This window comes from Astatotilapia calliptera, chromosome 16 (genome assembly GCF_900246225.1).
Source record: "Astatotilapia calliptera chromosome 16, fAstCal1.2, whole genome shotgun sequence".
In the NCBI taxonomy this organism is placed as follows: Eukaryota; Metazoa; Chordata; class Actinopteri; order Cichliformes; family Cichlidae; genus Astatotilapia; species Astatotilapia calliptera.
Genome location: NC_039317.1, coordinates 33,721,410 through 33,749,079, shown reverse-complemented (window position 1 = coordinate 33,749,079; position 27,670 = coordinate 33,721,410). Strand labels below are relative to the sequence as shown.

General features: G+C 41.2%; 1 protein-coding gene across 1 annotated transcript; it reads left to right on the top strand.

Annotated features, from left to right (window-relative positions):
* Positions 1-3,758: 3,758 nt before the first annotated feature.
* wnt10a (wingless-type MMTV integration site family, member 10a) lies at positions 3,759-27,056 on the top strand. Its single transcript, XM_026145304.1, has 5 exons — positions 3,759-4,000; positions 4,145-4,214; positions 5,786-6,051; positions 10,774-11,147; positions 24,736-27,056. Exons 2-5 carry the CDS (start codon positions 4,153-4,155, stop codon positions 25,237-25,239), a joined length of 1,206 nt encoding a protein of 401 aa, XP_026001089.1. The 5' UTR covers positions 3,759-4,000; positions 4,145-4,152; the 3' UTR covers positions 25,240-27,056.
* Positions 27,057-27,670: the final 614 nt, after the last annotated feature.

Sequence of the window (27,670 nt, the reverse complement as noted above, 5' to 3'; positions counted from 1 at the left end):
TTTGTTAATATGAATAATAATAATATGAAGAGGTTTTTCAGTAGTTAAATGCATATAAAACCCAGATCATTTCCTTTCTGCTAATCATATTTAAACTGCACTTTCAACCTCTGAAGTCAGTTATGTTATAATGACGAGTGTTGTTGACACGTCGGTGCGTGATTTTAGCTTAATTATGATCTAAATTAAACCCTAATGAGACAAATCATCAGCATATCTAACAATCATCATTTTAAATGTAAATCTGCCATCTAAACCTTTGTGTCCATCACACACGTTTCAGAATATGGAAAACAGTTTGGGACGTCTTACTTCACAACTGGGGTAAATTTAAAAATGTAACATTTATTACAGATAAAAATCAGAGAAGACCTGACCTCTGGAAGGGAAATACTTTCTGTTGAGCCTGCAATGACAGGCACACATCAAATTGAGTTTTGAACTGTGTGAAGCAACACATCAAGCTAAAATACGCAAACTGGAGTACAAAGGGAAAAATGTCAATCTCATGTTTCTGTATATTTCAATATAGTGCTAAATGAATGCTTTTGATTGGACAAGACCATAAACTACATATTCATACGTGCTATATGACGTTATGTGTTTACACGGCACTCGCTGCTGGGAAAACTTAGCTCAGTCGTTTCTCTCCCTGCAGGACAATAAAGATTCAACAGCACCAGACACTGCAGCTCAACAAGAACACAGGCGCTATTGGGAAAACTCCGTGTTTTAGTTTATTATTGAATTAAACCTTCAGTGGTTTTGTATTTCATGTTGCCTAGCAAGTTAGGGTGAACAGTGCAAGATAAAAATAATAAGGGTAACGGGAAAATCGTGTTAAAACAAAAGCCTTGAGAAACAAAATTAGGAAGCTGGCAAGTGGACTTGACAAAAATAAAGTCTTTAGGTCTCTAGACACAAGAGTCAGAGAATGTGAGAGGAGCTCTGTAATGTTTCCCACATAATTTTTAATAAATGCAAGCAGAAACACACTCACAGTGGTGAGGAAAGGGAAACAGAGGTGTGTGTGTGTGTGTGTGTGTGTGTGTGTGTGTGTGTGTGTGTGTGTGTGTGTGTGTGTGCGCGTGCACAGGCCCAGTCTGCATGTGCATGCTGTCTGAAGTACATTTTTACATACGTGTGACTTGTGCACACAAAATGAATATGCAATGCGTGTGTCAAAGTTTCCTGCTGGGACCCGTATCCATATTTTGAAAAACAAGCCTCCAACTTATCATCTCCGACGTATTTCACAAACACTACTGCTGAAATTTGCTGTGGGAAGTTTTTGTCTCCGCCTTCTGACAATGGGAATAATTACACAATCACTTTTGGATGAGTTACTAAATAACACACTTGTCCACACTGATGTAGAGTACGTGTAATATCCATGTCTACGAGCAAAAAAGCATCATGCATGTGTGTGTTTAGCCCCTCCTCACACTAAAGCTGTTTGCCCATTCATGAGGATGACATTAACTCCAAGTTGCTGGAGCATCAAAACATTTCGACTGGCTCTTTCAGAAACTCAGCGGCTGTGGCTTACTCTCCCTCCATGGGGCTACTCTTCTTCATGTCACTACATATAACACAAACTTTGCACACTGTCGACAGACTCTGTCTCACTGTGTGAGAATGTTTGGCAAAGGCCAGAATGCGATGGCCAATGTTCTGCACGGTAGCCCTAAATAAAGAGATTTGTGGTAAAGTTTGTCCTTCTTCAGTGAGATTCAGTTTGAACATGAATATGAGATTAAGCTTAAATGAGCTCAATATTTCTAGTCAGTCAGAAGTAAAAATTTACTTGACAAATTTAATTTTTGATTTAATGTCTTTTGGTTTCTTGTCTTATTAATTTCGTCATGTGATCTTTTTCCCTCTGTTTTCCTCTTTTTGTTTGGTTTCCTGTTCGTGTTTTACAGCACAGAAAAACCTTTTAAACACCTTTTTGCAGGTTGGCGTACAGGACGGCCTCGCTGCGTTACAAAAGAGGCCCTCTGTGCTGCTGTTTTTGATTTTCCAAGTGGAAAGAGGGGGGTAAAGTATCAGTCATGTTTATAAAGAACTGTGATTCAGAAAGTAATTTTATTATCAGTCATGACGAGAGCCAGAGACACAAAGGGCTCCAGATGACAGCATGCGACACATCCTGCTGAAGTCAGAGACCCAAAACCACCAAGTCTATTAGCAATCCAGCTTTCCTTAGATGCCTTGAAATAATTAGTCACAAAGTTGCCGTCCCCGCCAAATCTTGCAGATCAGGGTGCTGTGATAAATCCCACTGGAAGAAAACTTGATGTGGGATTGTTTCCCTGAGCTTCTAAATTTGTGTATCGCAACTTAATTGCGTCTGAACGCTAAACTTGTGTAGTGTTTTACTACTTTGGTTACTCCGTTCTGGCAGAATGCTTGCTTCACTGCACTGGTGGGGAAAACCTTTTTATTTGTGGTTTCTAATTCTTTACTCTAGCCTGCTCATAAAGCACTGAGATGAGCGATATCATGTGGTGTTCATCAACCAGGGAGCTTTTTCTTAAACTTTATAGTCGTTTAAACAGAACGATTAAAGTCCATGACACACAGGCAAGGTTTGGACAGCAACGGGAGCCAGCAAGTTTAACAACACCTCAGTTCTTCATGCTTTCATGCATAAGGACCTTCAGATTTACCAAACTTTGCAAACCAACATCCAGCTTACATCTTGGACTGTTTTCACGTGGATGCTTGAGATGGTCCGTGAAAAAAACTCCTTCCTCGGTTCTGAGAAAACTGTCCGCCCTGATGACGTCAGCAGGAGTGGTTGTGACTTTACTGGTTTCTGAGTTTGAAGAACTGACCTCGAGATTCTACCCGTTCTAAACAGTGACACTGACCATCACCATCACCAGACCCTAAAACCTATCAGGTAACTGTTACACCAGCTGTTCCACACATCAGGGGAACAGCTGGGTGGTTTTTCCACGGGCTTTTAAGAAATCCGACTTCCTTTTGCAACTAGAAGAGGTGCCCCCTGTTGGTCAACAGTGGCTTTCAATCTTTTCGATCTGAAAGCCACCTCCATCCTGTATATGGAGCAAAGTGCATTCAGTTTATAGCTAGAAACAATTATGCTGCTGGTTGCATTATAGAAAGTGCAGTAGGCTTTGTGGGGCTTTACCCACAGCGCTTATACATGGAAATATATCTCAGGTACTATTGCCTTAATGTTGGACTGTTTTCTCAATATGTCTGCGTAATTTCACGGACGTGGACTCAGTGGAGCAGCCCTTCAACCACGAGTCTGAAATGAGTCATGGACTAATTTTTTGAAATAGTGGGTCAGTGGTAAGTTACGGGACTGATTATAAATCTCATTATAAATAATGTTTTTTTTTAAATAAATAAAAATAAAAATAATTCATGAGGTTTGGATATTCCCTTAGAGCTCATAAACACCTTCAGCTTTAACATTCTTTTTTCCTCTTTGTCCACTTCTTAATCAAATTCATCATCGTCTTTCACAATCATCTAAGCAATCCACTAAATCAAACGCAAAAGAAAGTTTCGGTTTTGCGCGACTTTCCTCTTCATCCCCCATCCTCATCCTCAGCACCGCTCCTCAGAGGGCGCGGGCTAAGTGTTTCGGTTTTCTTATCTAGAAGGATCTCTATCCTGTTTTAACGAGGCACTTGACCTCCCTCGGCGCTCTCCTACTCCCTGAGTGACGCAAAAAAAGTGGGCTGGCGAAGCGCTAAGTGCAGCAGTTTAGAGGACTATCTGTGCGCTACTCCAGCAGACTTCACTTGGAGCGCCTATATAGGTTCAGTCGTCTGTCTCGGATGTTACACCAGAGCCTTGTCGGCGGAGATACCGGCATGAGAACGGATGCGTTTGAGAGGTTAAACACGGACTTTTCCTCAGACTTGTAACAACCCCCCGCTTCATTCATTAAGTTGGGAGGTTGATGAAACTTTTCTTGAATGAGTCTCCCGCCGCTGGCTGGCGCATCTGGATTCAGGTTAGTCGGAGCTGTCAAGTCCAGAGTTCAATTCTTCAGCCGGAGCCTTTTACCCCGTTTTTAAACTTTGTGGCGAAATACTGGAATTAGTTTAAACCAAACTCTTAATTTTGACAACTTTTTGTGAACATTTTTTATTGCAAGACACAAACATGGAAAACTCGGTCCTGAGAATGACATGCGTCCTGGTGGCTATCTGTCTCTTGGATAAAAGGTGAGTGAAATTAATACGGAATGCAGTAATTCCACTAAAACTTTAAGTCAAGCTGCTGTTTTAACGCAATTAAAGAACATCTTTCATCGAGCCTCCTTATTTGAACTTAAAAATCTGTTAACAGGATGTTGTGAGATGTCAGATTTATTTATCGACGTAAAATTTGTATTTCATTCATTCAGCTAAATGTTTCACTGACAGGTTGTCTGCGCCTAAAATATAAATATAATGAAGTGTAAACAGTTGTGTGCTTTCTTTTTTATTTCTATTTATTCTTTATTATCTTGAACACTTTTGCCCACATGCTGGTTCCAGCTGTAAAATTTGGAAAGGCAGCTTTTGAACTTGTGCTGCTCTTTACTCTCAGAGCCGGAAACACAACAGGTACCAACAGAAGTCAAACTGGAATTGCAAAGCCACAAAAAGCAATCCCACACTGAAAGTGTAACATGCAAATGAATAACATGCAGTGGCAAGTTGTTTTATTGATTGATTGATTGTTTTTTTTAATCGCTCCAAAGCTACTTTGCTTAGATAAGCGGCACACTGTGTGTGTGTGTGTGTGTGTGTGTGTGTGTGTGTGTGTGTGTGTGTGTGTGTGTGTGTGTGTGTGTTCCAACACTGACGACTTTTTCTTCTCTTTGCTTCGTGGAGAAGTTTTGCAGAAGACACTCTCGCAGGTCCCACGTGTTTACGAGACTATAAGCAGAGTGTGTGTGTAAATGCTGTCTCTTCCCCACACCTGTATTTGCGTGTGCATCTGGGAGTGCGCGTGGCTGTTTGTTGGCTGGCTGCATGTGCGGCACACACAAACCTGTGTTTTGCCTGTAAAGATCATGAAAAGAAAAGCAGGACAGCTTTCAGTCATCAGGAGCGCATCGTGTGTTTTTCTTATTGCTGCTGTTACTGTTCGTCTGTGGAGCACAAACGCGCTTTAGAGGCTGTCAGCTGAATTATTGCTGTTCACACGATTAACCTGAAACAGAAGCTGAGACAGTTGAGTGCAGAGACACACCTTACTGCTAATAACAATTTATGTGCTAAAGTATTTCCTCTGGTTATTTTATGTGGCAGGTACGTAGGTTTTTATTTTTGCCTTAATTCATTGTGCTGCAATAAAAACATCCTGAGTTAAGTATGCACATTTTTAAAGACTTTAAAGGATTAATCATTTTTTTTAAATATTACTTTTATTTAAACCAATGGCAAAACAGATGCACAATCATAAAGTGAATCAATCTGAAAAGTAGAACATACTAACAGATTAAAGAGTACAGTTCCCCTCCGAAACCACCAGCATCTGGAGATGTTTTTATCAGCGCTACCACATAGCACACACATTTGTGTATTTTGGGGGTTTTACAGGAATCGGTTAAACCAGGGACCAACAAGTCATGGCAGGGTGCAATGGAAAGTGGGTGTCGAGGTGACACCAGAGGAACATTAAAAGAAAACTTACGAGTCTCGCTATAACGAACCTTCGGAGACTAACATCAGTACACAGAAAAGACAGAAGATTTGACTTGCACATCTATCTTGTCAGTAACCTGATCTAAACTTGCTCCGTGCAGGGTAGACTCCAATGAAATCTTGGGCCTGAAGCTCCCCAACATCGACCCAATCCTGAATGCCAACACGGTGTGTCTGACACTGCCAGGTTTGACAAGGCGCCAGCTGGAGGTGTGCATGCGTAACCCAGACGTGACGGCTTCAGCAATCCAGGGAATCCAGATTGCCATCCATGAGTGCCAGCACCAGTTCAGAGGGCACCGCTGGAACTGCTCCAGCCTGGAGACTAGAAACAAAATACCCTACGACAGCATAGTCTTCAAAAGAGGTCAGTTTTAACCCAATTTTTCTACTTAAAAAATAAACTTTTAAAAGTCCCAATATATGAATTACACAAAATTTACCACACAGTATTGTCTAAAGCGGGTGAATGAGTTTAAAAGCTTCTTTTAGTGAACTATGAAGGTGAAATGTCACCACAGGTTACCAGGTATAAGTTTGCTCTTGAGTCAGACTGTGGTTTCCTCCTCAACTGCACTTCAATGAAGTACCTTGAAAGGATGGGTTTAGAAAGATTAGCTGCCACAGAGATACAAAAGCTCCCAAACAAAAGTTAATATATTTCCTCAAACAAGATTATAAAAAGAGATTATTTTCCACGTAGTTATAATTCATCAATGTTAACTCGGAAACAAGTCCTCCAAATGAACAGGTTATCTCTAGTTATCTCTCGTTCCTAGCAGACTGGTATCTGCTTTCTAACCACCTCGCTGAAGCTTCTCAATAACCCATTCAAAAGAGCAGGCAACTTCAAAAGCAGTTAGTCACCTTCAGATTACCAAGCCTCATGCATATCATTTTTCCTTGACGCTTTGTAGGGCTTGGAGCTTTGCAAGTCAGCCACAAAGGATGAAAGAGGAGCTTTAGAGTTGGGAAGCCTTCAGATGGTGTCATCGCAGGTTATTGACTGGAAAAGGCATCAATTTCTTAGTAGCCTGAGCACCTGGATAGATGCAACACACAGTGCGGTTGGTAGTTTGAGTCTTCAGTTTAGCTGGCCTTCGATTTTACTTTCATCTTAGGAGTTGCAGAAAATTGGTTGAGATGCTCACGTGTATTGCTTTGGCTTAGCTTTGTGAGTTTTTAGTGAAAGTCTTTCAAGACAAGCGTGAAAAACTGGCTTTTTTAAAATTTCCCAAAGAACGTTTCTCTGAGACACTAATGATGACCTTACCTATCATAAAAAAAATTCCTACCATCTCTGCAAGAAAAACCCTGGTTTGTAACCCTCACTGAGGACTATATCCTATCACTGCCATGAAATAACACAAAATATATAATAATTTTAGCTACAGTAAATACTTTCTCACCTCTGGTCTTGCTTTCACTCCTAACTGACTCATTGAAAAGCTGTTTGTCATTATTAGCAGAGGCAGTTGCTCGTTGTCTGGCATCCCTGGTTTGCCTCGGGTGCAGAAACTCCAAACCACTGACATAAACAAGCTCTTTAAATCGTGTGATTCATCTGTTACATGTTGATACGATCCTCTCCACGCAAGCTAAAAAATGGATACAAGTTGACACGCTGCAGCCATCATTGCGTGCAGTTACTGTAAGCATGAATGCTTTGAATAAGGGACGTTTTCAGAGGTGGATTATACAGAAGGTGAGTGCATGTATTCAGTGCAGCTCCTCCTGAAAAAACTCAAATACGCTCTCACTCGAGGCTCGTGTGTACCAAACTGGTATTTTCTTCCCACATCATGTAGTGCAGCAACAAGTTTATCTGTGGTGTTAAAAGCTCAGAATTGAAGAAAGTACTTCCAACTGGAAAACTCGCTTACTCGGCTACGTTTGCAGGGCTTTCTCAAATCCTACATGTGACGTTCTAAACAGGTTTTTGAATAGATTATCAGGTGCTCTACATTTTAATATTTATTCTGGTGTCACTGCATCGGATGGTGCTCGAATCCTTTCTGCTGATGGTTTCTCGATAACTTTTACGGGTCTATGTTAATTCCCATTTAGCCCGCATTAAAAACTAGGCTAAAGGGAGGGCCCAGCAGGACGGAGATGGACAGAAATAGGAGAATTGTTCCCTCTCTTTCTGTGCCTTTCTGCATTTCTTTTGCCATCTCGTTCTCTGTCGCCATGTCTCTGTGTTCCCTGGCTGGGCTACTCCTAATGCTTTTTCTTCCCTTGCCAGTGCAAGTGCTTGTGAATTTGCTCTCAGCACTTTCCCAACTCTCCGAGGCAAAAGCACAAACCTGTTTAGTCGGTTTCTGTAACACAAAGTGACAGTTTCCTTTGAATCTTTAATTCATTTTGCCACTTCCTCTGCCATCAGTTCAGCCGGGCGTGCCACAGCCGGTGAATTATTTGTTAGATTGATTTGTTCCCGGTCTTCCGGGTGCTCGCGTTGCAGTGCCCAGCTCGGAGCAGGTCAAGAGCTAAAACGGGCTTTCTAAGTATGAGGATGTGCTTAAGTGCCATGCTGCGCTCCTCTCCTGCTCAGTGTGGGTCAAGGTGGTTGGGTGGGGGTGGAGGAAGGTTGGGGGCTCTGATTGTGAGTCAGTGAGTCAAATTATTTATAGACGGTACAATTTTGGAGTGTGTGCATTTATTTCTGGGGTGTATTCAAAAGTATAATTGCTCCTATTTACATGTTAAATATTAAGGAAGCTATTATGTATTACTGTATGATATCAGTAGATCACATGCATTTCCTCTTAAGAGTCAAAGCAGAGTGAAAACAGAGATTAAAGGATATCGGCCATGTGAAAAATGAGGATTGCCCAATATCAGCAGTTTGCTCACAAGGTGTTTATAGCTTGTTTTTACTGCCTCCAGTTGGCAGCTTGTAAGGATGATGACTATCAGCTTCTCAGCCAGCCTCAGCTCACTGAGCTATTGAGGAGGATGTTACCACCGGTGGAGACGTTATTTCAGTTAGAAGAGCCATGTGAACATCTACTGTAGTTGGAAGCACAGTCATCATTCAGAATATGACAATATCCTGAAAACGTCCTTTTAAGTTTTAGAAACATTGTTACTGGACTCCCTCTGACTATCATGAGAACAGCATTTATTGTGCAAAGGCAAATATTTCTATGCATACAGCAACAAAAGTGTAAACTCTTACACCATATCTCACTAAAACAAATTAATCAGGGTTTTATTTTCAAATTTATTAATAAGGAAGTAACTTCAAACCCTGCTTAAAGGGGCAGATCCAGCTAAAAGCTTTTTTTATTTGACTCCAACAAGCAGCCTGAATCATTTCCCCTTCGAGCTCAGTGCTATAAACCCCTAAGTGGTTTCTTTTCATGTTTTCTTTACAAGTTTCCATTATAACCGTAGCCGGTGGGGCTGCTTTTATACAACCTGAGGGTACCTTGACAGGCAGTAAGCTGAGATCTAACAATAAACACTATAGAGGGCAGGAGTGCAAATGATTCTGTCATACTTTATCCTTCGGTATTCACGGATTCCACAATTAGATATGGATTTCTTTCTCTTTTTTTTAGCGTACGTCCAGTGCACGTGTGTGTGTAAGTGTAAGGAGAGGCTGCTATAACAGCAGTCTTATGATTTACAGGTCAGTCGTCGTCAGATACACTCTTACATGTGCTGCATGCGAGTTACGTCATGAAGAAAAAAAGGGATGCATTTAACTCTAATGTCATACGTGGATATTACACGCACACAGTCATTCATTTGCCTCCTTTACATGGATTAGTTCCTTTTGAGTCAATTTAAAATGATTACAAGGTGAAAGCTGCGGTACGGCATAATGAGCCTCTCTAAGTTAAACACATGTACAGCTCATTTGGTGGCGAGTTGTCATCCAAATAGAGGAAACGACAAAAGCAAAGATCAAAGTACAGCCAGCAATCAGCCCAAATTCAAAGACTAGTAACAGCCGGGTTAACAGTTAATAAGTCAATTTTACTTATATTGCACATTTTAAAAAGAACCCGGTTACAAAGCATAATAAACACAATAACTGAAAAAGTCGTCTAACCATGGTTAAGAACAATGGCTAAAAATAATCCAATAAGGGAGCAGTATGAAGGACTGACAGGGAGCTTGGCCCAGTCGCCTCAAGTTTGTAGGTGAGAGAAGTTGTTGGAATGACCTCACGGACCTGGAGGTAAAAGATCTGTAATCTTCTGTGGAGCTAATCCATGGAGTCAAGCTATCCTTAACAAGAGCAAGATTTTAGCTACAGCTGGGTGAAAGATCCACGGATGGAGTACGTGTGTGTGTGTGTGTGTGTGTGTGGTCGTGGAGGTTGTCACAGGAAGGAGTCACAGCTCTATTTAGTCACAGTGTGCAAGTACCCCGTGGGTCCTCTGATGGGAGTGGTGGAGCCTGTGAAGTTTGGAACACTGAATTGTTATTGTCCCAGATGTTTCCTCCGCTCTGAGTCTCGGCCTGTGCGTGTGTGCATGTAAAAAAGAAAAAGCTCTGCGTGTTATTTATGATGCATAAAATAAAGAAAGCAAAAATGTAAATGTGCTCTCAATCTCGAAATGAGGAAACTTTGAGCATGTAAATGTCGTGTAACACTGTAACTGAAATACAACTGTGGGGTATTTATAAAAATCAAAAATGTACAACAAGTAAAGCTTTGAATTGGTATCTTAGTCATATAAATGATCAGTCACTGCACATTTCACTTCTCTATCGCTCTTTTAGCCAGCAGTTTTCTCATTTCACTTTGGTTCCACATATATGATGATGTATTCTGCTTAAGAGTTATTAGAAATTCTCAAAGTTTGTCAACTCTGTCTCAAAGTGAAACACTTGCCTCTATAGCCACTGACATGGTCCTCCGGTTAATCTTTGTAAGAACTGATGATTCTTATGTTACTTCACACACAGCAGTAAAACACTGAGCACCATTTGAGAGCATACAGTCCATCTGGCATTTTAAATGAAAACATCTTTCCACTTCCAAAGTGTTTCCTGGTTCTGACACTTCTTATTACCTTTTACTTTCACATTAGCTTAAAACAACATGACTATGCTGCCCCTCTACCTGCAGGTTTTCGAGAGAGTGCCTTTGCGTATGCCATTGCAGCAGCGGGAGTGGTGCACGCGGTGGCCAACGCCTGCTCCATGGGCAAACTGAAAGCATGTGGCTGTGACGAGAAGCGACGAGGGGACGAGGAGGCTTTCCGTATCAAACTCCACCGCTTGCAAGTCGAGGCCATCCAGCGAGGGAAGGGTATGGTGCACGGTGTTATGGAGCACTTCCCGGCTGACCTGCCAGGGCCCCAAGACTCGTGGGAGTGGGGCGGCTGCAGCCCTGACGTGGAATTCGGAGAGAAGTTCTCACGGGATTTCCTGGATGCCCGTGAGACCTACAAAGACATCCACGCTCGTATGAGGCTGCATAATAATAAAGTTGGGAGACAGGTGAGTGAAAAGTGTGTGTTTGTGGGTCTTTTTTCCCCACGTTTGCATAACTGCTGCTATTTTGTTGTACTACATTAAAAGATTTTAACATCAGACACACAATTTACGACAGAACAAATGAAAAAAAAATAAGCTCAAAGGGCCGATTGTAGATACTACACATCCGCTTCTGTCCTGTATCAGTTTATCAAAAATGACAGTGTTTTCAGCTGTTATGAACGTTTTAGAGGGTCAGGGGTTGTGATTCAGAAGTGTTTCATACTGCATTATGTGAGGTTTAGGTTCATGTGGTCATTGCAATTGAGTCCTTCCTCAATAACGTCTAAAGATTTAGAGAACTGGTAAAATAAGCAATAAGAGTAAAAGTAAACAGTTATCAAGCTTTAACATAGTTATATTAGATTGTATGGTCACAGGGGACGTCAACTCAAAAGCATGGATGATGCTCAACTAAGCAGTAGAACCAGTAGAATCTCATAAAAACTACTTTTAAATCTCAGAAGGTTGATTCTGTTCATCGGGACGTTTTCAGTGGGAGAAAAGTTTCATCATCATCATCATCATCAGGTGACTTCTTCAGTCTTAGCTGACTGCAGGTTTCACTCTTATAAACAGGACATTTGCACAATCACTGAAACCAGCACCACTGAAGGAACAATGAGCTGTGAGGTCAGTTATTAATATGCAAATAGTCCAACATGTAAAAATAAAGACAAGATGGTAGTTTATTAAATTTTAATAAAATTTGCACATTGTTTCGGTGAAGTTTAATAAACTCCTTGCTATCTAAAATATAACAGGACACCGGAGTAAATTCTTGAGCATCTCACACTTCTGATAATCAGCTGTCTGCTTGACGTTTATTCAGCTGTGTAAAAACTATAACTTTAATCTCAGCCAAACCGATTTACTCAGGAACAAATAAAACACTGAAAAAAGCCAAACAATAACAGTTTTAAGTTATCTAAGTGACTCATATATCATGTTTAACCTGAGTAGCGAAAGACGGCGGTGGGTTTGAAGCCGGGAGTCCGGTGTTCTCACGGCTCTAGTGACCTAGCCCCCGGCTAGCTATCGAGCTAGTGGGTAACAGACGTCTCCGAAAACGTCGGAGCGCTTTTGAAAATATGCGGTGTCTTGATAAACTGAGCAGGGCCGCGATGGGTCGCGGTATGAATTCTGGGACAGTTTCTTCTTCTTCGGGGTTTAACGGCAGCTGGCATCCTTGTACATGCTGTGCTGCCATCTTCTGTTTCAGTCCGTTATTACACTCTTAAATCCTGCTACTTATTCCTGCGTCTTTTGTGATCTTACAAAGCTTCAAACGACGTGTCGACTATTAAATCAGTCGTCGACGTAATCGTGACTAGTCGACTAATCGTGGCAGCCCTAGTCATGTTATGGGACTAACTGACCTTTTATGGTCACTTGGATGAGCGACGAATCGTTTCTCCCACCGAAAACATCCAGATGAACAGAATCAACCTTTTGGGATTTACTTATCTGGATAACTGAGTGCGCATCAAGACAAATACTTTTAAAGTTTATTGTCTTTGTCCCACACTAAGCTTGTCTAACAAAAAGTGACTCTCAGTGTTTGATGTTTGATGTTAGAATTCAGAAGCAACTTTTGAAGCGCACTTTATGAATTCTACTTTATGCCTAACACACATTTGTAAGGTTTAGTGTAAGCTTAACTGAAACTTAAATTTATGGCGTGTTGTGAAAGTGATGAAAATAACTGTGTTATTTTGTTATTAAGGGTCAAAGTAGCACGAGCTTGAATGGTTTTGACATATTTGTCCTAATTATTAGCACATTACTTGAAACACCGTGTCTAAACGGTTCAGTAGGACAACTTGACTGAAGAATCGTCTCTTCAGAGCTGTCAGCCCAGATGAACTGCTTTGTTAAAATGGGCCTCATATCCTGCTGGTCATTTTAATTAGCGTCAGATCAGTCAGGATGTCATCCAAAGCAGCAATCATCCAAAACACAGCACGTCACTGATTGTGTGGTTTACAGTACAGGGTTCGGGGTATTTGGGGTATTTAGGACACAGCACAATACACTAAATGAAAAGCACCTGTATTTTCAAAACTTTGAAAATTTTGATTGGGTTTCAAACGATGGAATAGAAAGATGTAAATGACCGTGATAAGCAACGTCCAGTACTGCGAGGGCAGCAGAGACGAGAAGCGGGCGTAAATTGCTCATTGTTCCCCATTTCCTCCAGAGTAATTTGGGCCTGTATCTTTTCATCAGTTTACTTCTGGTTTCCTTGATTATGCAGACAAAACACAAATGTGGAGTGCGTAAGCCGAACTCAACAACAGCTGGCCTCCCTGTAGTAGAAAGAGTGATAAGGTGACATAACCTCCAGTCAGTACGGTGGAAATGTGAGTAAACAGAAGCGGGGGCTGAAGTGAAATGAGTAATGAAACAGTGATTCATTTTTCTTTTGTGCATGTTTCATTGCGTGCATGTTGCTTTTAATTATTTTGAGGTAGAAAACTGAATCGTGCGCCGTGTTATTGCAGCACGTTCCAGGTTGTCTTTCTTTTCTGTCAATCATTTGCTGTGTATTCATTTCTTCATTCAGGGAAATCTGTTCCTGTGAGCTGTGGTTTGGAGTTCTTCTATGTGCTAACGAGAGCAAACTAATGGGCTTTAAAAAGTTGCATTTATAGCACATACAGTAAACTCACTGGCAACGTGTTAGTGCTGAGTCAGGCCCTCTTTTGCCTTCAGATCTGCCTGAATTCTTCGAGGCACAGATGGAAACCTTCCCCCGAGATTTTGGTTGATATTAAGAAGACAGCGTCAGATTTTGTGCTGCACATCCATGATGGGACTCTTCTTTTCACCACATCCTAAATGTGCTCTGTTGGACTGGGATCTGGTGACTTTGAGTACAGTGAAGCAGTTTGATACGATTGAATCTTTGTGACGTGTTGCGTTTTCTGGCTTGAAGTAGCCATCAGAAGATGGTCATACTGGGATGGGCGTGGTCAGCAACAACACTCAGGTAGGTTTGGAATTTAAACTATGCTCATGTGGCAGGAAGGTGCCCAAAGCGTGACAAGAAGTTACGCGCCATGTGATCGCACCATCAGCAGCAGCCTGAACTGTTGATACAGTGTGAGATGGATCATGTTTTTTACACCAGATTTTGAGCCTACCATGTAAATCTCACAGCAAAAATCAAGGCTCTCAGAGTAGTTAATGTTTTTCTCACCTTCTGGTATCATTTTTGGTGAGGCCGTGCAAATTGTAGCCTGTTCTTAGCTGACATGAGTAGCATCCGTGTGGACGTCTGCTGCTCTTCTTAATTGTAGCAAGCAGTTATTTATCTGCTATCAGCTCAAAGCAGACTGAGCATTTGTCTCTGACCGCTGGCATCAACAAGGCATTGTGACACAGAAAAAATGCTCCTCACTGAATATTTAGTCTTTTTGAGACGTTCTCTGTAACTCGTTGTCATGGTTTTGTGGGAACATCCCAGTAGATCACCAGATTCTGAAATCTTTAGACCAGCTCATCCGGCACCAGCAACAATCAATTAAATCACTTTTCTGATATTTGATTTAAACATCTGAAACTCTCCCATGGATGCCGTTTCTTATTATTTAATCGTGACCTTTGACCTTAACTGAGCCAAGTGAGGCCTGCAGTTTTTTTAGATGTTGTTCTGGGCTCTTTGTGATGCACTGGATGAGTCGTCGCTGTGCTCTTGGAGTATATTTGGCAGGCTGGTCACTCCTGTGAAGGTTTACCACTCTTCCAAGTTTTCTCCATGTGTGGGTGATGGCTCTCACCGTGGTTCACTGCAGTCGCAAAGCCTTACAAATGGCTCTGTAACTTTGAGCCTACTTTACTTTGTCAGACAGGTTCTAGTGGTTTAAATGATTTCTTGATTCAGCAGGTCTGGCAGTAGTCGGGTCTGGGTGTGGCACTTAAATTGAACTTAGCGTTCTAAAAATGTGGTTAATCACAGTTAATTCATGATTTAACAAGCGGCGCAGTTACTTTTTCATACTTTTGCATTAATAAAGGAAATCATCATTTAAAAAGTGCATTTTGTATTTATTTGGATGATCTGTGACTAATATTAGGATTTTTTAAAATCTAAAACATGAAAGTTTGACAAATAAACAATATATTTGTTACACAGGCTGTTAGCTAAGTAGCAGAGATAATTCAGTAACTAGCGAACGTCCCATACATGCATTTTCCATTTGCTAGCTTTGCATAACTTGTTTCCAACATTTGTTGCTAGGAAACATAATAATAGATAACCGTTTCAATAATAAAGATTTAATTTCAGGTAGGACAAGTGAAAACATTAAGCCATTGTGTAACTGTTTTGAAAAATAAATTTTTTTTTTTAGTAAAAGATATTGAAGCGATTACACGTTATTTCCTTTTTCCTTTGTTTGTTGGTGCAAATCAACTTTATCATTTTTTTACAATGACACCTGACGATATATCGGATATCATTGTCACCAACTGTTGACTCTAGATAATCTCCTTTGACTGACGTGATGACTGACACAGATACCAGTGACTTCATTAGCCTTATATACAGCGCTTCTTTATTATACATTTGGCGTAACCTTAATTTGTTTTTTTTAAAGAAACAAACAAAAAGATTAAAAACGAGTTTATCAGCCACACTTTCATCTTGCAGGTGAGAACAGCAACAACAGCTCAAAGAAAAACAACCTATAACTGGCAACATACACTTTAATTTCCTTTACAGTTTAGTGTTTAAAGGAGGGTATTTTGAAATTCTGTTTATTGGTTTCCTTTTTGTCACATGACCTCGTTGGAGTAAAAATCTTTTACTGTTGGCTAATCTGGTACATCTGGTTATCCAAAACTGAAAACAAAAACTATTAGTTGGACTGGAGTGGGAGGATTTTGAGATTGCAAAACTTGCTCAGTGGATACTTTTATGGTAAATATTCTTAAAACTAGTCTTCAAATATCAAACCCACCCCAGCTACAGGAGCTTCTCAAAGGGTCTCACCAACTTGTTGGGTTGCAATAACTGCTTAAGTGATGAGACACAGAGGCCGTCCTGTGCTGGAAAAAAGGCAAAGATCAGAGAGAAAGGGAAACCAAGAGAGGAGGTGGAGCAGAGGGTAAGGTTAGGAAAAAGACAGGGAGTAACAGAGGACAAATTTATGAGTCATCACAGAGGTGGTACTGTGAAATACTGATAGGTGCAATAAAACCCTCGCAACACACACACACACAGCTCCTAGAATCAAACAGAAAGTACTGACAGGTGGGGCCTCCTCAAAATAATGGCCACCCTTCTCTGCGTGTCTTTTGCTCCCACCTACCCGCCATCACCACTTCACCTCCTTCCACCCCCTGCCCGACTCCCCTCTTTCAGAGCAGCAGTCTGTTAGCAGAGGAATGCGGTGGTTTTTAGCGGGGTGTGCATGTCGCCTCATGCCCACCCCAAGGTTCTCACGACGTCCCGTCTTGTTTTTAGCCCTAATTAGTGGCTGCTGGCAGTTTGGAAACAGATGTTTAAAACCCTGCAAAAGATTTTAGACTTCAAACACCAGGGCGGAAAGTAGAAAGAGATTCGCCCTTCCTTCCCTCCCCTCTTCCCCCTCTCCTGCACTGCCTCCTCCAACCTCTTTGCAACAGGCCTTGCTGCAGAAATATCAGAGTACACTTTACGTATGCGCACAAGCTTTAATTTAATTAAAATAAGAGATTTAAATAAATAAATACTATATAACAATTATTACAGAACCAGCCTCTCCAGCCCCTCAAGCACAGTCCCTCCCTTTGTTTGTTCCTCTGGCTTTCTCCAGTTAAACAAACAAACTCCCGTTCAGCCGTTATAAGAGCGCTTTTAAAAGGCCGGCGACATGTTTTAAGAGTTTATGACATGGAAACTCATCATCCCAAAGTACATTTCTTGGCAGACTCACAGCGTTCTTATCAATCATTTAAACAGCACACCTCAAAACAAATGCTTGGCACACGTTCTTGTGTTCGTGTTGCAGAGCTTAGAGCCATTTCGAGGTGCTGTTGAATCCTGCCTGTTCATTAGGCAGGTGGTGACAATGCTGGCTATGTAACAGTCTGCTGAGTTACTGGCAAACATCTTCTTCATAATTACAATTTACCATCAGGGCCTGACTTCAGGGGAGTAAGACGAGATGGTGTGTTGCTTTACCGGGAGTAAACTATATGTTTCAACTCCTCTTCAACCCCTTTTCGAGCATGTGCAACTGGCAACTCGCACTTAAACATTGGTAAACATCTGAACGCTTGCCATGACTAAATCATAATAAAGTTGTGTTCATGATAGCACTTGTGTCTCTGGTATTTCATGGACGCAGGTGAGCTTGCAGCAAGTGCAGCGCTACGTGACGGGGTGCAACACTGCAGTTTTGGCTTTGAAGTAAGAATAAAATTGCAGGTACCCTTCATCACCCGTATTTGCGAGCATGTCAGGTTATGACGGGATAAATAGGTGTGTTTGTAAGAGGGACTTAAGTCAAATCCTTCAGATCTAATGGGATTGCTCAAAAATTGGAAATGGCTTAGCAAAGATGGTGCAATATACTGAAGAGATGGGGAGTTTTGGCATCTACCCACACTGTTAGCCCAAGAGTAGGAGGACACAGAGAAGTGCATTGTATTGTTAAGTAACACTCTGGCAAAGAAAACTGCATGTAATTAGATTCAATAAGCCAGTATTCAGTATTATTTTGTAGTGTTGATGTTTCCGGGCAATTGAAGACTTACTTTGTGAATTTCAAGGCATGACGCTCCTTCAGCGGGGCACCGAAGCTCCTGTAAGATTTATCAAAGTCATAATTAAGTCATTATGAATCTGAGCAGCAACCCTTGGAGAATCATCCCAACCAGCTAAAGTGGGACTCTTACATCTCTTCACGGCTAATATAACCTTGGAGCGATGATGATCTGTTCTTTGGAAGCCAGTTGTGTTAATGGACTCTGAAACCACACGTGTGCGTGCGTGTGTGTGATCAAAAATAGAAAGATTAGCCCTGCAATCCTCAGACGCCATATCATCAGAGGAAGGCGGGGCATTCCTGAGTCCTGACAGTACTGTCTGACCTAACACACACTCTGTGGCATGTATGCATAAGCATGCGTACACACAGATACACACAAAAGTGCACAAGGAGGCAAACGCTCCATAGTTCAACAGGTGGAAGTGCTTATGCTGGTAATAACATTTTATTAGAGTCTCTAAATAAGTAGCTGTGGACAGCGTCTGCAGCTAACAGAGAGTAAACGCTGTACATACAGCTGCAAATTCACACGCGGTCTGTGGAGCGCAGATATGGAGCGCGTTTGCTCAGGAAAAGCATGTCACTGCGTCTGCGTGGTTGCGTGTGTGTTTGTCTGCATACGCTTAACTGTTCTTTTGAAGCGAGGCGTTTGATTTGTTTAAAGTGATGTCTGGGTTTAATGTGTTGCTGTGGGATTTGTTTGTGTGCTTTGATATCGCTCCGGCTTGCTGCTTGGCTTTAAAAGTCCTTTAGTAGGTTTTCTTTGAACTGACAAACACAAGGCAGCATGCAGACTAGTCTGCTGTTTATCCACTTAACTGGGTCGACGGTGGGACACGCAGACGTTAGATTAGGATTTTCCCAAATACAGTCGGTGGTGATGACACGAGGATCGGCCACCGATTAAATTCAAAGCACCCAACGAAACAGGGAATATCATTTTTATGACCGAGTTGTGTTATTAGAATATTGCAGAAATTGTTTTTTAAAGTAGATGAAGACTGATAAAAAAAAGACGGAACTTATACTCACAGACAAACTAAGACAATGTTACTTTGTGTCGAGCTGCAGGACTTTCCCTGAGCTGTTCACCAATTGTTTTATTACAGATGAGTCAGTATTGACTAAGGATGACAATCCTGCTGTAACATTAGGCTAAAAGGAGTGTGGTAATACTTTTACCTTTAGCATACTGCGATCCTGGATCACAGCGTGTGTTATGAGAGAGCTGCCAAGGGCAAGTGAACGCAAGAAATGGAAAAGTGCCTCATTATGTGCTCTATGAAAAAAAAAAAACCCTCCAATTACATACAGAGGTTTGTTAAGCACACAGGTAAAAATTCACTTGACACATGACGTACTTCTTTTTTTTGTAACACAACACGAGTCATTAAATAAGCAAATGTGTAATAATACTAACAATATTAATAGTAACAGACTGGTAAGTTGTCCACGGTGGACCCTACCATCTCCCTGTGATAGCTAGAAGAGAAACCCCCATCTCCCCCCCACTCCCACACCACATGCATGTATATGAATGGCAGCCATCACTGCCTGTTAGTGCCCTTTTTTTGTTTTCCAGTTAAACGCATAAAGTGCCTAAAATACTCGTTCTATTAATTAATGCACTCTGACCCATACTCAGGCGCTCTTTGATCTCTACTTTACTTCATCCACCCGTGCTCGTTGCACAGTAGTCTGCTTGTACTTTCCCCCAGTCTACTGTGTTATGTAGCCTACGGTCCTGGTCTGCCACCAACATGCTGTATTTGATCTCTGTCTGGGGTTATTTTATAGATGCCTGTCTCTCTAGCCAATTAAAACCTGCCAGATGTTTGTCCCTAACTGTGGTCCACTTTGAAGAAGTCTGTTGTGTATGTGCTGGGTAAACCAAAGCATTAGTCATAAAATGGCATTTATTAATAAATTCTTACTCCAGTGCTTTGAAAGGATAATGTTTAATGCAGATAACTATTCTTCATCAAATGCGTTACAAGGATTTAAGACCCAAGAACGCAGTGAGCCGCAAATTAAGATTTCTTGTTTTCTCTAAAAGCCGGCAGCTGTTTTATTTGTTTAACACATTGTCCTTTTTTATTCTTCCCAAACTCTGGCTGCAGTACCTGAGCACACTAACAGAAGTAAGTGTCACTCAAGCTGTGTGTATGTCCATCTCTCGTTGCCAAGACACTCCCTGCTGACAGGTTTGATACTGCTGACCACAATCTAATCTATACGGCTGATAGGCAGGCGATTTGTGATAACACCCACGCACACTTCTCTCTCAAACAGCCTTTGTGTATCAAACAATGTATCTAATCCTTTGGCTCATCTCCTCCTGTCAGCCTCTTTTCCTCTCTCCACCCTTCACCTCTGAATTTACCTCACATTCCTTCCTCCACGGGCCCTAAATGCCCTCGGGGTTCATTTTCACGATCAAAGATTTTTACATCTACAATGACACATAAAAAAATAATTTAATCAACATTTCAAATGTAATCTCGGTACACAGTGAAAACACAATATTACTGCACATGACCATCTATGTCTGCTGTGCATGTTTCCTGCACAGGTAGTGTAGAGCTGCGTGCAGGAGCAACAAGGTCAGCAACATATTTGGTATTCATGTTAAATAAACAGCTGTTAGCCAATGCCGGTAACTTTGTTTTCTTTCAGAGAAGGGTTAAGTGATTAGCGTGACAAACCAGGGAAGGACAAACGGTAACCGGTAAGACCGACTCGGGCAGTGAACACAAGTGTGTGCATTATTGTTTCCAAACTATCAGACTGCCAGAGTGGTGTCAACAAAAGTTTGGCCTTTTCAAATGAAAATGTAGCGCCCATCATCTAACTAAATATACTGATATATATTCTTACATTTTTCTGTGTTACTTGTCTGTGTCTCCTTTGTTGCGCAGTGTAATTGCCCCAAGGGACAGATGAGTAGGAGCAACTGTAAGAAACCAAAAGGAAAAAATAACAACCTTTCATCTGGTCATTAATCAAAACAGCCTCATTCTTGGAGCCATCTAGATCTGGAAAAGTACACTTAATATGTTGATAAATGAAGAGGGACAGGGGGAGCTCATTATGTTAGAACGGTTACCAACACAAAACCTCATTTTAGACCAGCTTCTTCTATAAATAGATGAAGTCAACAAGTGAATGTTGTTGACTTTTTTTTCTGTTCGTCATCTGTCAATTCATCCTTCGTGAAAAAGAGGAGTTAGCGCTCAGTGAAGCCACAGCAATTATTAGATGTGACAAAGATGTCGTATTATTAAAGGTAATGTCATTCATCTGGGTAAAATAACTCACTCGGGTGCCCTTGTCTTTCTTTCTACTTGCATAAAATGTCCTTTACCAGTGCTCCTCTGATGATCAGATGAACCAGCGTCACACTGATTTCATGTTACCTCGTACGTGCCTTTCATCTGCACGTCAGAAGAATATCTTACATCTCCCACACACATCAATCACTTTTCACCAGCAGTTATTTTCTTTTGTTGAGGCTTTTTTCAAACTTTACCCAGTCAGACGACAGGGTGTGCACCATGCCTCGTGTTTAAAGAATAAATACACCCTGAACAAGAACTCAGACATTATTCCTTTGATGCTGCTTTGACAGATGTGTTAAAATTTAAATGGAAAGAAAGACGCTTCCCTGTGAATCTAGCCAAATGTTGCAAGATGCAGCAGAAATGCAGCAAAAATTTGGACACCAAGTATCGAAATCTCTTGCAAATCTGTTTGGCTGCTTTCTCACTTTATATCAGAAACCAAAAGCAAAACAAAAACTGCAAAGTTAATATTGCTGCATCGGTCTGAGTTATCAGAGTATTTGTAGTTTGGAAAAAAGTGAGTGGAAGACTTGAAACACCTACTTGCCTTTTAACCAGCGTGAGAGCAAGGTTCAAAATGTTGTCTTAGAGATGTTCAGTGTTGTCGTTACAGGAACTGTCCATGTGCCAGCCTCGGTCTTCACATATCTGTTCAGTTCTGTTTTATTTATGTTTAACAGTCATCTCAACCGTGACTGTGACCCGGCGACTGTTGAGATCAAAATGAAAGTTTGGCAACAGGTGCCATCGAGGAAATCCCGGGTACATGGCTGATACGAAACCTTTGCAAGATGCCCTTTAGTTCTAAAAGTTAGGGTATGATTGTGACCGTGCAGCGATGGGTCGAATGCATGCTGCTCATGGATGTGAAAAGCAAACGTTGATGCTGTCTTTAGTGATGCATCAGAATTCATTCACAGAAGCCTAGAAATCTGTGGCCCATTTCTGCAGAGTTCCTCACTCTTCTGACTCTTTGAGCGTTCGTATCATCAGCCTTCTCCCGAGGAGGAGCGTGCTGTGCTGATTTCACTTCTGCAGCTCTCTGTGTGGATGTGCTTTGTTGCACTTTGAAATTTAGATATGGAAGCCAGTCGTGCTGTGCAACTGACTGATTATGCACAGCACGCTAATCTCCATATGCACTGAGCATCTCAAGAAAAGATTTTCTTTTATGTGAATTTCTCCACTCTGATAAACATGAAAGATGTTTTTAGGGATGCTGCTGTTCTTCTCCGGCAACAATATCTCATATTGAGAAAGAAACTTTCTCTTTAAGCTGGTTGTTTTGTTGTTTTACTGTTCTTTGAAAGCTCTGTCCTGCTGTGAATATACCATCAAACAGTAGCAATGTGGATGCAATTATGACTCCTAGGTCAGTTTGTCTCTTTAAGGTTTAAGTGGGTTGGAGCGTTTCATGATTACAGACTTTGCTGTGTGTTTAAGGCCAGCACGTTTGTGATTCTGGGGTTGCCTCTGGCCTCATGTAAAAACTGAGCCAGAAGTTACAATGTGAACTCAGTGCAAGTGCCGCTTGAGCAATTATAGTGTTGTTTACCATAAAGCCGTACAGCGTCTAGTACAGCGTCTCCTCGCCACTGATCACAGCGTCTTGAAACTTTCCTTTCAACACTCCCAATGACAGTGTAACCATGTTTATCCAAAAAGCACACTCCTAAGTCACTTTCTGTTATTGTAGCACATTATGAACATACAGTGATGGGCAAGGTTAAAATATTTTGCATTCTTTTGCACGATTGTTATAATATAGCATCTAAATGGCTTTAAAGTGTAGTATCGGTGCCTCCAACGTTTAATTTTCTCCACTTAAAAGACTCATTACTGGCAAGCTTGAGTGATGGCAGAAAAACATATCTCCAAACATAAACATGTATTTTCAAACACTATATGTAGGATTTTGCAGCTTTAAACGGATGCATCACATCCTGATGTGTTTGTGCCGTTACTCATGTTTTTAATATTACTGGTCACCTTTGAACTTTGCCTCGGTGGCAAACACGAGGGTTTTCTTTTCATGTGCATTTCACATGTTTGCCATGAACAGATGACTCACGCCTTTACTTGGCAATGTTAGCTCAAGTCGGAAACCCACAAAGCACAGCATGAAACAGTGTGCTGCACACACACACACAAACCCTCAAAACATTACGACGTTTACAAATTGGTCCTGCTACCTCTGCATAAAACAGACGACTGGGTATTTGATTTTTGGCTTCCATCCTAATTGGCCAATTTTGGTAGGTAACAAGATTTTAAGACTTAAAAAGCTCAATAAAGGTTTATCTCATGTTTTTTCTGTACTTTCTATTTTTCCTCTTTAAAAGATTAGATGGTAGTTTTACCATAAAATTTACAAACACAAAAAACAGAGCTTAACAATACAAAAGCAGAGGAACAGCTCAGGCTTTTCACCACATACATAAAAATGTGAATATAGACAAATAGCCACAAACACCTTTTCTGAAGCCATGTATTGATTTTTGTCTGATTCCACCTAAAGTGAACAAGTGTGGGTGAAGTTCTTGTTTTTTCATGTGTATGAGAGAATAAGCACCCTTATTGCTAGCACATGTGTAGCATGTCTTTAATTGTGCGAGTGTCCAGCCTGCGCCAGTGTGTTGATAGGGGTGGCAGCAGTATCATCTGTCAGTACTCTGGGTGGCCTGGTGTTCCTGTTGGTAATTGGATCTTAAAGTTTAGGGCTGGTGATGACTGATAAACATTCACGTGCACACACACACACAGAGATGCACCGAGGGTTTGTCATGAGTGATATATGTGTACGCAGATCCCGCACCGTTCGCTATAACGGGATATTTTGTTTGTTTATGTGTGCAGATTTGGATTGTAGACTCCATAAACATTCTTTGAGGCTTAATGTAAGAATTAAATTGTGTGCAGTGTAGTAGTGCAGTGTTTTCGTATACTGTATCAGGGCCTGCTCAATGAGCAGATCTAGCTGCTGATGTCCGTGCAGTTCCATTGGACAGCCTTAAACTATTAAAGTGAAAATATGTAAATAGTGTTATGCTCTGATGCCTAATGTGCAGCTACATGTGGGTTATGCTCAGAGTCTCTACCTGATGCCAAAAGATGAATAATGACAGCGCTATCTGTTTGGGTGATACCTGCATCCATGTGTGTTATTTGATAGCAGCATATTTAACAACATACTGAGAGTCAGACCACCTGGATTCTTCAGTATGGAGCCAATGTTCCTTCAAGCATTTCATTTCATTACTAGGACAGTGGCTTGCATGGTGAAATAAAGTCAGTGCAGCAACACCCTTCATCTGTATATGTTAACCTTAAAACAAAACCAGTAATCGAGGCAGGTGTTAATCTTCTTTTTTTCTTCTCTCTGCTCTTTTCCTCGCCTCTGCTTCCTTCCTCACTCCATCCTACTCTCTCTCCTTTTCTCTGCGTTTTTCCCAGGTGGTGCTCGACCACATGAGAAGGAAATGCAAGTGCCATGGGACCTCGGGGAGCTGCCAGCTGAAAACCTGCTGGCAGGTCACTCCAGAGTTCCGGGTGGTGGGTTCAATCCTCAAAGAACGCTTCCACATTGCCACGCTTATCAAGGCTCACAACCGGAACACTGGACAGCTGGACCACTCCCATCACAACAACCATCATCACCATCATCAGCACAATCACCATCACCATCGGCGGCGACCCAGCATCAACGAACTAGTCTACTTTGAAAAGTCACCAGATTTTTGCGAGCGAGACCTGGGCTCGGATTCAGCGGGCACACAGGGCCGGATCTGCAACAAGACCAGCCCGGGCATGGACAACTGTGAGAGTCTGTGCTGCGGCAGGGGCCACAACATTCTGCAGCAGACGCGAAGCGAACGCTGCAACTGCAAGTTTCACTGGTGCTGCTACGTGGTCTGTGAAGAGTGCCGGATAACAGAGTGGGTCAGCGTCTGTAAATGAAGAAACACACACCAAAAGGCTAAACAAACAAAACGGAGAGAAAGAGACATTTTTTAAGCCAGAATATTACTTTGAAATGGGGACGTGACCATAAGTTGTGTGCCCGTTCTTTTTTGCGGTGGACTGCAGTTTTTCTTTGCAGAGAAGATGTGCAAGAACAGAGTGGGAAGCAGTTGAGCCAGCAGTGAGATAGAAGTGTATGTTGGTAAAGAATGTGCACATGCAGCATATGTGAAAAGGTGCCACAACTCAAAGACCTTGGATGTATACTGCCTTCATCACGAGGTCGAGGAACATAGTAATTTAAAGATACAAATCTGAAATAAATTCAATATATTGTGACTGGCACAGAGCTGCATGAGAGTCAAGTGAGCAAAGAGGAAGTTTAAAGTAAGTAGTAGAGAGAAAGTTTGCAGGGGGAACATAAGATCTGCACAAAACTTAAACTCAAGTATATTTCTGAAACAGATCGTACACCAAAAAGTTGTCCCTCGATCCTCAATTGCAAGTACCATCACTTATAGCATAGCATAAATCCAGCCATGGTTATTATTTACCTTGTCTCCTTGTCTTTATCTGCTACATGTAGAGGCAAAACGTCAGGACTCATAGTGCACACAGTTTGACAAAGCACTTACATATCTGGGGCACTGAAGGATTTTATACCTTGTTTAAGGACAGTTCAGAATTTTCCATATTTATTTATAGCAGCTATCATGTTGCACATGGAATACGTTGAATGATTGTCTGGCTCAACTGAAAGTCAGTGTTACTACCCCTGCCAACACTAATAATAATGTTAAAAATGTTAAAAAAGAGGTAGAACTGATTTGATTGCAATGCTGCCTTCATGAGCAGAACACGACAATGACCTCTTTAGAAACAGCAACGATGAATTTGAGTGGCTGAAGTCTAAAGATCAAAAGTGTGATCTGAAACCCGGATTGGTGGCGCTGACTCCAAGTATCAAAAAAACACTTCCTTTTCTCTCATGGTGGCTGTCTAGATACTGTAAATGTTTCCACTAATAAGCTTCAGACAGACCAAGAACCGTGTCTATACACTATAAGATTCATTTCATAGTCCCTGTTCGAAAACCGTTTGAGGTATTCAGAAATCCTTGAAGATGTCGCACAGCTCCAGATTTATGTCATCCAAAATGTGTGGTCCGTGTTGTGTGTGGTACGTAATGTAAGAGGACCGAGAACGGTTTTCATCGTCAACATGATCTGAACAGCACTGTAAATAAAAATGAATAATGCTGCACCGAATACCATCAATAATTTTTAAAGTGCCTCAGGAAACTGAGTGCGCACAAACACGCTCCAGTTCCTCACACTATAAACATCCAAAACTGTCATCAATCAAATGTTTCCTGTTTTGTGATGCAATGTAATGTGTGCAACACTGTAAGCTTTGTGTAATATATCTACACTCACCTACTTCACACTTCTTTGATGTGTACTACAGGGATATTCTGATGTCAACTTCTAACTATCTATAAGAAAAAAAGAACATTGATATGGATTTCTGCCTGTACACATTTATAAGATCATATTTGGTTTCATGAAACCTGTATGAGTACGGCTCCTTATCAGACAGTGTAATTTATTTTGAGTAAATATATTTCTGTGTTGAAAGCAGAGAAAAAAATCTGGGATTATATTTCCAGTGTAACAGTTTATTTTGATCCTGATAAGTAGTTTGCACATACTTAACTGTGTCCAGGAAAACTCTGGGAAGATATCAGCAATATGCATTTTTTCATGTCATAAATGTATGTATGTGTGTATTTGTATGTTTTAATATGGTTATTATCTAAGTTATTTTATTTTTGTGGATAACTTAATATTTGTAAGACAATAAAGACAGACCATAATAATGAAAGAAGCTTTAATGTGATGAATAATAAAGAACCTGAAAACAGTGGATTTTGGGAAAAGAAACATGTAATGTTTATTATTTCATGAACCATGCTGAAGATGATGAATTCTTTGCTTACTCAGTGCTACAGTATGTTAGGCGTCAGGGATTTTTATTTCTTCAGTTTCAGCTCCATGAAAAGTCGATAATCCCCCTGATGATCAGATCTTTCTTTATACTGTAAGGTCAAGACCCTACAATACTACAGAGAAAACTCCAACAATGAAATTACCCCCTATGAGCAAGCACTTTGGCGACAGCGGGAAGGAAAAACTCCCATTTAACAGAAAAAAACCTCGAGCAGAACCAGGCACAGGGAGGGGCGGGGCCATCTGCGCCGACTGATTGCGAATTAGGGAAGAGAGACAGGACAGAAAAAATCAAACACGTAGTTATTTGTGAAAAATGGGTCATTCTGAAGATCTCAGTCAATCCGTGCTATTGTAATCGGTCGGTCTCCGATTACACATTCGTAAAATTTCTTCCCTACTTCCACGATCAACTGTAA

Excerpts from the sequence above, each read along its gene's own strand:
- wnt10a (XM_026145304.1), top strand. The coding sequence starts at position 4,153 with ATGGAAAACTCGGTCCTGAGAATGACATGCGTCCTGGTGGCTATCTGT. Across the intron at positions 4,215-5,785 it reads ATCTGTCTCTTGGATAAAAG|GGTAGACTCCAATGAAATCT; the intron begins GTGAGTGAAATT and ends TGCTCCGTGCAG. Across the intron at positions 6,052-10,773 it reads CAGCATAGTCTTCAAAAGAG|GTTTTCGAGAGAGTGCCTTT; the intron begins GTCAGTTTTAAC and ends CTCTACCTGCAG.